This window comes from Gallus gallus, chromosome 9, assembly GCF_016699485.2.
Source record: "Gallus gallus isolate bGalGal1 chromosome 9, bGalGal1.mat.broiler.GRCg7b, whole genome shotgun sequence".
Classification (NCBI taxonomy): domain Eukaryota; kingdom Metazoa; phylum Chordata; class Aves; order Galliformes; family Phasianidae; genus Gallus; species Gallus gallus.
This window is the reverse complement of record NC_052540.1, coordinates 5,532,216-5,544,597: the sequence shown is the minus strand read 5'-3', so window position 1 is coordinate 5,544,597 and position 12,382 is coordinate 5,532,216. Positions and strand designations below refer to the sequence as shown.

General features: G+C 41.6%; 1 protein-coding gene and 1 long non-coding RNA gene across 4 annotated transcripts in view; one reads left to right on the top strand and one right to left on the bottom strand.

The window, feature by feature from the left end:
- Nucleotides 1-87: 87 nt before the first annotated feature.
- Nucleotides 88-5,381, bottom strand: MRPS22 (mitochondrial ribosomal protein S22). Of its 3 annotated transcripts, none has more exons than XM_015277053.2 (8): nucleotides 4,670-5,381; nucleotides 4,300-4,454; nucleotides 3,974-4,138; nucleotides 3,281-3,424; nucleotides 2,841-2,924; nucleotides 1,750-1,895; nucleotides 433-541; nucleotides 88-202 (listed from the first exon to the last, which is right to left on the bottom strand). In XM_015277053.2, exons 1-8 carry the CDS (start codon nucleotides 5,364-5,366, stop codon nucleotides 110-112), a joined length of 1,593 nt encoding a protein of 530 aa, XP_015132539.2. In that variant the 5' UTR covers nucleotides 5,367-5,381; the 3' UTR covers nucleotides 88-109. The 3 variants fall into 3 exon arrangements, with proteins under 3 accessions (XP_015132539.2, XP_040561827.1, XP_040561828.1); XM_040705893.1 differs by having other exon boundaries at nucleotides 4,685-5,381; XM_040705894.1 differs by having other exon boundaries at nucleotides 4,784-5,381.
- Nucleotides 4,799-12,382, top strand: part of LOC121113443 — a 110,064-nt gene continuing 102,480 nt past the window's right edge. Inside the window, exons 1-2 of the long non-coding RNA XR_005862260.2 lie at nucleotides 4,799-5,378; nucleotides 11,576-11,702. This is a non-coding gene — a long non-coding RNA (uncharacterized LOC121113443). The remainder of the gene's footprint in view (nucleotides 5,379-11,575; nucleotides 11,703-12,382) is intronic.

Genomic DNA, 12,382 nt, shown 5'->3' with positions numbered 1-12,382 from the left:
TTTGGTACATATTTTTCTAACACGTACAGTTATCCAAGATATTTACTGTAGGATCCTCTACAAAGAAAGTTTACAAACATCTCAAAATAATGATAAACCATTGTTTATTTCATGAAGCTGTAGAAGTAGCCATTGCTTCTTGGTATGCCTGGAGGGCCAATTGTATATAGCCTTCTTTCTGTGATTCAGTTTTCACAAAGACCTAGAAGCAAGGGGGGATGGAGAAAAATGTACAGTTAAGAGCAGAGTACACGGTGATATTTCAGCATTCCAATGGTTCATCAGCCAGCTCTACCCCCTCATTATGCTTTTTTATATAGTTCAAAAAATACACAGCAGTTCTAGTTCATTACGGGAAGCTATTGACTAGGCTTCTGCTGTTCAAAAGCCTTATCGTCTGTAGGTAAGTATGCTTAAAATAGAGAAGCATACCTTGATCAGATCAATTCCATGGAGTTTCCCTTCTTCAGCTTCTTTTGCTGACTGACATTCCGGATGGAGCATATGATACAGTGTGATTAAACATGTAGCATCATCCAGCCTAAACAAATAAAGGTTCAGTTGTAGCTATTACTTTTTCTAAATGTGCTAGCACACCACAGTCTTTCATACACTTTCACCTCATATACACAGTCATTAGAACAGAGAGCTAAAGAGGCAGCCCGTCATTTACTGCAATAGCACCTTGTCCCTGAGAAGGAAGACCAGAAGCACGTGCAGCAAGTAACAAACTAATTCATACTGCAGTTTAAGCCTAATCCACTACTGTTCAGCAGCTATAAAAGCTGAAAGCTGTAAAATAGAAGGAGCTGCCCACTAAACAAGCATTCGGTGGAACAGCTAAACAAGAAGCCTTCTAACTCTGACTGCAGTAGCTGGCACATTTAACACAAGTAGTATTAGGGATCTTATCATTCTTAGTCTATGAAGAAATTAAAACTTGAATAAGGGTTTTACTTCCATAAGCCTAAATAAAAACCAAAAGTGGGTGGGTGACAGGCAGATAAAAGATGCGTTAATGTCTGAGAATTTAAGTACAGACATTTGAATTTCCCATTTACTATTTTGCTTTCCTCCACTTTCTTCATATCCTCAGTTTGAAAGTAGGATCTGAGCAGCTGTTAGAAGTTTCTAAATTCAATAGTAAGAAACGAATATCATTGCTGCAATTTTGAGTTCTATCATTTTTTTCCTAGCTCTAATGATATTTTGGACAATTAAGTAGTATCTGCTTCACTGAGCTCTGAATGAGCTTAACAGCTCTTGTGGGAAATTACCCATTCAAAATCTACATGTGCCCATTCAAAATCTACATGTGTCTTTTACTTCCCACTGTCTATCCTAGCAGTTGCTGTCAAGCACAGCTACTTTGGAACTGCTCCAAAATCCAGACTGAGTCTTAAAAGCCAAAACAGCCCAGTTGTTAACAACTGTTAGGTTTTAAGATCAGCAGTGCCCAGAGTTGGAAGTTCACTGACAATTAATTAGAAGGGAAATAAAATCAGAAATTCAGCAACTGTAGAAGGTTAATTTCTGCAGATACCTACTTTTGTACCTACCAGTTTGGTTGTAATGTAGATGGTACTGCCATTCAGAATCTATGTAGCTTGAAATTACAGCTAGTCTACAATATCATGCAAATGGGAACTCTCAGACATCTTACAGAAATAATTTCTTTTCAAAGAACAGACCTTTACATTTTCTATTTGTCTAGATAAACAGAATAAATAACTGACAAACACCACTTACAAGTCTCTGCTGATCATATCTATTAGTAAGCCATCTGTTCTCTTCCTGTTTACTAGGTACCACACCATGCCTCCAAAGTGCCTTGTTGAACGGAGCAAATCATACTTCGCGTGTTTCTCAATGTCATCGTACGTTCGATGATGAACCTAGACACAGAAAAGAATGCATTTCAATAGCATAGGCAGAGCTCCATGACAGCTCCTCCTCTTTACCTTTCATGTAGGTTTTTTTAATCCATTTTTAGGCCTCTCTGAACTGTGGCAGTAAGCCACAAGCTCAACTGTGCTACCTTAAAGCTTTACACCTGCTTTAATTTGGGGTAACACGGGGACAATCCAGTTCTTAGAACTCAGACATAGATGCGTGTTAAGAGAAAACTAAACGCTACCCACATACTGGAAAATTTGGGAGGGAGGGACAACCTCTGAACCTCCACTGCACTGCCCTCAAGTTACAATCTATTTTTCAATGAAGTCAGAGAAAAGAGTTGCTAACTGAGAAAGTTGAAGAAAGTTACTTAAGAATTACTTAATTGAAGAATTGAAGTTCTGCTCACAGTGATTCAGGAAATCAGTTGATCTTAAATAGATAGAATTGAAAAGCTTTTAAATGACAAAGATTGATATATTCATTACTACTTACAGTTACTAAATTGAAATACTTCAGCTGGAAGTGTATTTTGTATCTGCTTTTTGTCACAAACACTCGTTTATTTTGTGCACAGTGCTCTCAGATGCATCAGTTATCTACCTGTTTTTTTCAAACCCTAGCATAGTAGTCAAGACAATTCAAGCAGCACACCTCTGGTTGCGGCCAGTTGCAGTTACTATCAATTCTGGTTTGATACCAGAAGACTATTTGCTGTATCTGTAGATCTTTCTATACAGTTGGAAAATATTTAAGTGGGTCACGTTTCTGGAAAAAATATAGAAAGCTGATGGCAAAGATAACAAGTAACCCATGGGAGTGGAGGGGAAGAACACACCTGAACAACTCTGATCCCCAGATAGTATTTATGCTTATAAAATAAACCTTGAAAGTCCTTCCCTAATATTTTTTTACTTAAAAATAAAAAAAAAAAGTGAACTTACTCTGATATAGTCAGCTGAATCTGGCTCAAACTGAGCAATGCACATGTTAAGGATATCCTCATGACGGTCTTGCTGAAACACAGTCTGAAACAGTTCAAATTCAGGCATAGGTCAAATGTAACAAAACTGCAGCTATCCAAAATTTAAATGGCACTGGAAACATTTCTCTTCAGAGAAACACAGCACACATAACCATTACATGCATACCTACAGTATGACAGAATATTTACATTACCCAGTATTTATCTGCTTGCAACTCGGAATTTTATTTTAAGCAATTTCAGCAGGTTACACTGGTAAGCAATTGTTCAAGGAGACCGAAACCTACAACCCAAGTGGCTTATTCAGAGCTACTACTCTGTCCAAACAGCATACCTTCACTGTCACGGCATAGACGAGAAAATATAAATGACCCGTTTTCAACCCCCAGGTGACCTTACCCCGAGGTGTTCGTCCTTAAATAATACTGGGGGAATAACTCTGCGCCCTTCTTTTGGGAAGAATATCTGTATCATTCGGTCTCGCTCTTCCCAGGTTGCCTTACGTAATACACCATTCGGTTCTCTAACTACAATGAAACGTTCCTGAAAAGAAGACCAAAAAGAGCATTATCTCCCACAGCATCCGCTACATAAGCAGAATCACTGTAAAAAAGATTCTTGTTCGACTAAGTGCTCCAATACCAAAACCACACCAATACTACAGTATCTTTGTGACTGTTAGTATGCATAGAATTATTTTTCCCTTCAAAAGTAATACATTTACACCTTAATCAGGCTGTAAAATGCAATGCTGCATGCACTTACACTAAAAGCTACAGCTCTGGAAAGTGGAACGAATAAGATAACTAAACCCAGAGAAAGGAGCTCGTGTTCCTGCTGGCCCAACTTTACACATTCAGCACACACCAAATTAACAACGTGTGTGTTTCCTACTATTAAGCCCTGGAATGTAATTTATCATCAACAGCCAAAAGTCAGCAACGTAAAACACCTCTCGTATCTCCGCACTGAGGATGACATTCACAGCTCCTCGGCCTCCTGCAGCCTGCTCTGTGTCGTACTACAACCTACCGCTTGCTTTGGAATTAAGAATGAGTAGCTGTTAAAGTAAGTTCATGGACTGTTACTGACACGATGCGGAGTGGCATAAGTTAGATCTGTAAACACGTATTTCGCAGTCTCAGTTCCCTCGAGGACTTTGTCGTCTGCTAACACATCATCAATGGGCTCTCGTTCGTCCAACACTGGCGGCATTCTCAGCTTCTCCTTAGCCTCCACAACGGCTTTTCTGGTGGCCTTAAAATAAAAGTTGAGTTGATTTCACAATTAGAAGTTAGAAAGGCGGTTAGCGGGAGCTGCCCCGAGGGCCGCGGCACCGGGAACCCACGGCGGGCGGCTCCGCACGGCGCGTCCCACAGCGGGGCGCAGCGCAGCGCAGGGCAGGTCACGTCACGCACCTCCTGCAGCTGAGCCTCCGTCAGCAGCCGGTACTTGGGCGGCTTCAGCTCCTGCCGAACCGGACGGAAAACCTTCTGCAGGTTCAGCCCCGTCATTCTGTACAGCAAATCCTGAACCGCTTCATCCGTAAAAGCGGGCTTCGCGTCCCTTTTTTCTGCCGGAGGATTTTACACGCCATGAACGCGGAAGAGGGGCGAAGAGACGGCCGCACACCCGCCCTCACACGAAAGCACCTCCCGCAGCCCGCCTGCCCCCGGCCCGCTTCCCTCCTCCTCAGCCACCCTGGCAGCACCGCACACGCGCTCCGCGAAGGGCGCGGATGGGCAGGAAAGGCGGAGAAGGCGCTCCCGCCACCGCCCGCTCACGTACCGCCCGCTCCCGCACCGCCCGCGGGCCCCGCGTCCTGCCCGAGCCCCCGCTGCACGCGCCATCCCCACAGCGCCCGCGCCACGCGCGAGAGCCGCACGGGCAGCAGAGCGGCACCCTTCGCCGCGAGCGCCGCCATCTTGCGCACGCCCCGCCACCGACGCAGACGCCGCGTCGCTCCTGAGGCACGTCGGGAAATGGAGTGCGCGGTCTTTCCGAGCGGCGCTGCCCGTGCCGAGAATCTCCCTCGGTCAGAAAGCCGCTCCCAGTGCGTTCGCGTGAACGCTGCGGAGGCGGGAGCCCGAGCTGAGGTGGAAGTCCGAGCTGGCGTTCCTGTCAGAGCGGGGACGTTTGGCGGGAACGTCGCGGAGCGGGGCTGTGGGCCGGCAGGTGTCTGCTCGGCTGCGGGACGGAGCAAGCAGAACTCCGGGCTGAGCACGCGTTGTGCGTTCTCGCCGCCGAGCCGCTGCTTTCCCCCCGTCAACCAGGAGGCGGCAGGCAGCACCTGGCAGAAGGAGTAGCGCTGTGGTAATTTACCCAAAACGAAGACTGTCCTGTGGCTCTCTCTGATAATCCGGCGCTTGTGGGGTGACTGAAAGTATAAGCGTGATGGCAGATTTTCCGTGCGACCCGTAAACTGGAATAAGTCCAAAGGATACCACGAGTGCTGCTGCCTGAGGAGCGGCACTGCGCAGTGCATCCTTCTCCTCAGGTCGGTGAGAGGTCGCTGCCGCTCGTGGCGGCTGTAGGCTTCTCTTGTGAGGAACTTCAGCGTCTTGGTACGGGGGGGGTGATAAATAGCTCACTACAAGACAGACACTGAGGTGTTGGAGTGTGTTCACAGGGCAGCGGAGCTGTGAGGGCTCTGGGGCACAAAGTGTGATGAGGAGCAGCTGAGGGAACTGGGATGGGTCGGTCTGGAGAAGAGGAGGCTCAGGGGAGACCTCATTGCTCAGCAACTCCCTGAGAGGAGGCAGAGGTGAGGTGGGGGTCGGGCTCTGCTCCCAGGTTAACAGCGATGGGATGGAAACGGCCTCAAGTTGTATCAGGTTGGATATTAGGGAATGTTTCTCCTCAGAAAGAGCAGTGAGGCACTGCACAACTGCACAGGGAGGTGAGGCGGTCACCGTCCCTGGAGGTGTTCAGAGCCGTGGAGATGTGGCACTGAGGGATGAGGGCATGGTGGGGTGGGGTTGGACTTGGGGATCTGAGGGGCCTTTTCCAACCTTAATGATTCCGTGATTTCATTAACACAGCAACTGACTTATTATAGCTGAGTATATTTCAATAGGCATTACCTAGTTAATTATTGCTTGTTAGTCTGTACCTTCTGCTGGGTGTCAGCCTCACACGCTGTGGTTAGGGGTGTGTGAGTCAAAGAAAATGTATTACTAGCAGGCAAGTCTCGAGAAGGGCCCTGAATGATGCGGATTGTCAAATGCTCAAAGCCACAAGGTGATGTAACCTGCTTGACAACTCCCTGTCAAACTGGGAAATACTTCATCTCCGAGAGGCGAGATCTCAAAACACAAGCAATATGCTTAAATTCTGTAGATTTCTGATTGTTTTAAAGTTTAGTAGGTTGACGGCTGCTGTGCCAAATCAGAGTCTAAATTGTGTTACATTTGAAAATGGAAATTAAAGTCTTAAGGAAAACAGAGACTATATAGCATGTGTTGGTTTTAAACAGAACAAGGCTAAACATCTGTTTAAATATATATTTGTTTCTAATAATAGATCTTCATTGTGTTGGGCAGCATTCTTGTTTTACCTATCCTTATTCAATACTGAAACACACATACCGAGTTGAATTTTGTATTCAAGCTTTATCCTTCAATATCCTGACCCTTGCATTATCAGAAAGGTCGTAGGAAGGCATATTCTTCTCATATTTATACTGGTACAATCAAGTTGAAATCATTGAGAATTAGAGTGCAAATGAATCCCTAGTATTATTTTAATGTGATTTTGTGCTTAATTTATTTAAATAATGCCAAGAAAATTAAAAACAATGTTGAGGAAATTGAGAAGATGTTGTTTTTCAGCTCTTGCTTGGAGGATCTCTGGAGTGAGAGCTATACCCTATAAGGGAATTGGGAAGTTATTTGGCGACTTGCCTAAAAGCCACTTCAGACCTGTTCATGAATTTGGATGGCAAGCCAACGTCCATTTTAATTCACAGAAGTGCTTAGAAAAACAAGAGAATTTATTAGACTATATCCAGGAGAGGTTAAATTCACATTCGTTCTGTACTGGAGTAGTAACAGCTGCTGTGAGGATTAGCCTTTTGGCTGGCAGGATGAAAGGAAATATTAACTAACAGTGCTGGAGATAGAAGTAGAGCAGGTTAATGTGTTTTATAAAATAATATGAATTGATGTTGGATACATTGGTTATGTTTTATGTATGGTTTATTGCCGTACTGAAGTAACAACTTTAAGTGGGATATTTTTTATTGGTATACTTACAAATACAAAATCAGCTTCAAAAATCAGTGGTGTAATCATTGATAATGAAATAAAGAATCTTTCTTAGCTTTAGTTACTATTTTCAATGCATCCCAGGACAATTGCTGTTGGAAAATTACAACCATCTGATGAGGGGTGGATGTCCCCTGTGAAACACATTGGTGGTCTGTCTGGATTCTATTGGAAAAGTTTCGATACAAAATCACCTCCACAGTTGGCATTAATTTCCTTTTTGTTGGTAGTTTCAGGAGAGCAAAAGGATCAGATGGCTGCTGACGCTGAACCACTTTGGTTAAGAACTCAGGGAGAAGGAAAGCAAATGGGGAGCCTAGGAGCTTGCCATTTAATAAATAAAGTAAGGGACTGTGGGCTGCCAGCTTTTCAGAATAGTAATTGTGTCAAAATTGTGTTTGCAAGTTGTTAGGAAGGAAGAATTCTCTGTTGGAAAAACACAAAAAGACAAAATGTGAGGTTTGGGAACTGTGCATCCCATTGCTGTAAGAAGAAACAGACTGAGCCCAGTCAGAGTGTCTGCGTGTCCACAGCTGATGACATGACCTTTTTAAAATTAATGGTTGGTTCTCTTGTTCCTGATAAAGAATCTGGCAATCCTGTGGAACATTTTTCTGAGGGACACAATGGACCAGGTTGGAATCTGTTTTCACTTAATCTGCATGGATTAAACTGAAGAGAAGTTTGTTTTTTTTTTTTTTTTTTTTTTTTTTTTTTTTTTTGTAGAGAAGGCAGAGTTTGTGGAAGTAAGAGAAATGACACAAATCTTATTCTATTGTCAGATAAGTAATTAAATGAATGACGTGCTATGTGTGGTTTGTTTTGGTTCCCTGTGCCTAGATGGAGTGGTTTATTTCTTTGCTATAATCATTGGGGTGGTTGTGATAATACTGTCTGTTTTCAGGAGTATCATCTGCAAGTTTCTTTTCTTCAGGAGACCAAGTATTATTTTCTCTGTAATGGTCCTTAAAGCTATGTAGCCATGGGCTTGTATTGCCATCCAAAGCTGTCCCCCTCCAACTTCCACCAGAATCCCTTTATTTTGATGGTGGTGATGACAGTGGTGATGACGCATGAGCCTTTGCTAATACATCAAAGTGGCCATTTTCCATCCTAAAGACCATACAGATGTTTTAAGCTGTTTTATTTTCAGATGTCATTTTGATCCGTGGCAGCAGGGATAGAAGATGCTGCACTGTGCCACTGGGCCAAACTTGGCTCTGAGTGCAGAGCTGTAGGCAGTTCGGCTGAACAAAGCCATTTAGCAAAGCACAGCTGAGATACACCCAGAAGATGGTGTAACTGAGGTCAGCCATAGCCATTATCATCCTGCATCAACAGCTGGCTTCTGTCACGTATTCAAAAACCCACAGTGAGAGGGAATGGGGGAAACTATGAATGCAAATCTGACAAATGCTTCTCTTCAGCATTGTCAGTTTAACAAGTGCTAATAGTATGTATAGCTGGAAGAGCAAATATCTTAGATTTTGTTTGTGCCACGACTATTTGTCATTTTAATTTCAAATTTGAAGGGAAAATTACAAAACTAAGGAGTGCTTTTGGCTATATGTAGTCTTTATTTCCAGTTTAGTTACAGATGTGTTTACAGTGCCTGCTTGCTATATTTTCCTGGGCCACATGGGGGCAAGATTGAGATTTTAAACAGTAAGAATGAAAGTGCCAGAGTAGTTACAGTGGATAATGCAAATGACCTAGATTTGCCTCTGTCTCACATAAAGCTGCTATAATCTCTCTTTAATAATGATAAATCGGATATATACAAATACTGCCTCCAGTAATTGAGATTACATACATTATTTATGGTAGGGATATAAATCCCACTTTGGTTTATATTGTTTTCTTTGCTACACTAAAATGGCTTGAGCCAAAGCCCATTAAAGCCATTGGAAGTCCTTCTCTGACTTCAGTGAGCTCAGAATTAAGCCCATATTTTCCAATACATTTCATTCTTCTGTTCTACTCCTGTAATGCTTATCTTTTAAATACAAATTGTTAGGGGGGAAAAATAGTAAATATTTGGTGTTACTCAGAGTCAGGTATGATGTGAGTAATTGTTGTTTTCCCCCATCTTAATCAGTATTTAACCTCTTTCTCATTCCATTTCTGTTTAAAGTCCCATCCATTTGAATCCAACTACCCATCAGGGCATTGTGAACTAAACCTGGGCTCAAACACAAGCTGTGATGTATCCTGCTTATAAACTGGTCTAATACCTCTTCATTGCTAACTGTATTTTTTTCTTCCATCCTTTTCTAGGAATAACTGACTTTATTGACACAGCCATTTCATTCTTCGGTTCTTTCAGTAGTAGGTGAATACATTTTTCTGCCAATGAATTGTTACTGTTAAGAAATTATTTTTTCCCATGACTGATTTTATCCCTTTCAACGTTTTTTGTTCATGTTTAGTTAGAAGAACTCTTATCTCCCAAGCCTTCTTGTTGCTTAGTGATGCCAAGAAACCACTCTTGATGCTGGGACAATCCCTTTTTGTGTTCTTTTTGCCTCTGATATTCTATCTCTGAGATTCTTTCACAAGTTTCCTTCTGTTACGTGTAATGATTTTTCTTCAATTCTCCGTACTGTTTTTATATCGCCCCTAAACTTTCCTGTTTTCATCTTGCATTACTTTGAATTTCTTACCATTTGTTTTACCACCTTGTTTTCTCTTTCTTAGTTCCCAGAATTAATTGTTCATAGAAATGCCCTCCTGTACTTTGCTACTTAATAATATGCAACTGTTTATTTTTGTTGTTATTGCTGTCTTCACAATAGGAATTTTTTTTAACCATTTTTTTTTACCCATACCAGCTTAAAAGACTATTACATTATTAAAATAAAATACCACGTTATTAAAGGTGTTGCTGGAGGGTTTATTGTTCTATTTTTTTCCCTTTGCTTTGGATCCAGAATTTAATACAAATTAAATTTGCTTAGACATACCCAATGTGCATTTTAAAAAGTCATTATAAAGACAGGATCCTGGGGGTCTGACAGAAAAGCTAAAACGGCTGTGCTCTGCAGCACAAACAACACATAAATCTACAGTATCTTCTCTTTGTGATCAAATAAATGAAAGAGTCTCCGAAAGCAAACGATGTTTTGATCTCAGAGAATCAGATCTAAAAGAACCGCATCAGTTTAAATCTCAGCCACTTCTGCATTCGTCTGTTAAAATCAAACATTTTTTCATTTTGTTTTAAGCAAAAGTATTTAGATTTGTCGAACTAACAACTGTACCTGCTTGATCTGAAGGTTGTATTTCGGCCCAGATTAAATGGTTATTTAGTTGCTTAATGAAGTGTATGTCTCACAAGAACAGTTTTCAGTTGCACTTATTCTTGTTACTTTCTGCCAAAGCAAATCAATAAAATCCTAGAGACAAAAACAGACATAAAATGAGTATAGTCCAATAGTTCTTAGCCTGTTTTCCCCGTTTAATTCCAAGTAAACCCATTGACTTTTACTAGGTTGCCCAATGAAGTATACAGGAAGACTCACATCCATTTTTGGACAAAGCACGGGGTGGAGCACCAGATGTCACTAGCTGATTTCCAGAGCAGTGTGGACAAAAATGATTGACTGGGTGCTAAATCTGCTTAAATGTGGGGGAAAATATGAGTGTACTTTATGAAGTATTTTAAAGCTGTGTGATAAGTTACTGCATTTGTTCTTCGCAGTGCATACAGATGACAAACTGTGGAGACCAAAAGGAAAGATAGAAACCTGCACCATTTTTCTGGCTGATCTGTTCATTATTGGTTTGCTTCCACAGCTCTTTTTCCCGTGTATTCATAATTCCTGCATGTTTAGCCATGCCATTCTGTAACACATGACATGATCATTAACATATGTTAGTGTTTGTACACTTAGACTAGAGTAAGTACTTAGATCTTTATGAAGGCACACAGTACATATAAATAATCTAGCGAGATCTGGTAGTGGCTTTATAAAATATTTCACAGGGAAAATAAAGAAAAGCAGCTGACAATCTCTCATGTCAGGAGAAATATTAGTGACAGGAATGTATGAGGCACAGGCCAAATTCTGTCCCATGTACTGTATGCAGATTGCCCCCATTTGTCAAATGGGAGAGTGGACAATACACAAAATCAAAGCACTGAATCATTTTCCTCATTGGAAAACCAATCCTACAGCAAAAAAGTAGAGTGAAAATTAGGATAACAAAGTGAAACTGTTCAAAGTCCAAATATTTGTGCCTGGTCAGATCATTTTTTTTCACAACTCCACAGTAAAAGGCAAATATCACGGTCCTCCCTTCTATTCACCCTATTCTGAGCTGCCTGATTCTGATTCCATCCTTTATATCCTCTAGCACACATCATATTTTTTTCATAAACTCCTTCATCTTATTATTCAAGTAGAAACAATGAATAATTTTCTTTCAGGTTATTGAGCTGAATGAAGTCACAGAGGGGTCTAATGAATGCCAGAGCCTCTGAGAAGAAAAGAATGGAAGCAGAATCTTCTCATTTCATTAGCAGCAAGTCTCCAGATGGTGTCACGGTGTTTCAGGTAACTGTAGCCTCAAGATGCAGTTTTACAACCAGCTAAAGTTGATCTAAGACCATTCTGCTCCTTCTGTTCAAGCCTTCACTTGGGTTGTTTTGCTTGCTTGAAATATTTTGTTCTTCGTGATAGCCACTAAACAGACTCTAATTTTCTACTGAATTTTGAATAGAAGCACAATAGTTCAGACCACACGCAAATTTAGGATCTGACTCTGAAAGATAGCTTTCACACTACATGAAAAAGCAAACCAGATTCTGTGCCCTTTGTGTCTCTGCAACAGTATGAAGATTTCCTAAGCCTTACAAGGTATTACTGAGATGCAGCCAGTCCACGTGGAGCTTTACAATAGAACGCTGCAGCACTGAGATCACTCGGTTTTTCTATGTGTTCCTGTCCAGTATAATTAACTTCCAAGTACCATTTCCCTTGTAGGTAGGCAGTAGAATTTTTGACTGATACTTACAAAGTAGTTAGGCTATTGCTTGGATGGTTTTGTTTAGACCCAAAACCAAAATTACATTCTGAATGCTGAGGCTGCAGAAAATGAGGTCTGATCCTGTGAAGAACAGAGCAATGTGGCATCAGTACTGTATAGTTTTGGAAACTTCGTCCAGAACTAACTGTGCATTTACTTGGCTTGTTTGAACACTGAGGATAAAATATTTGCCATTAGAGTGAGGCAT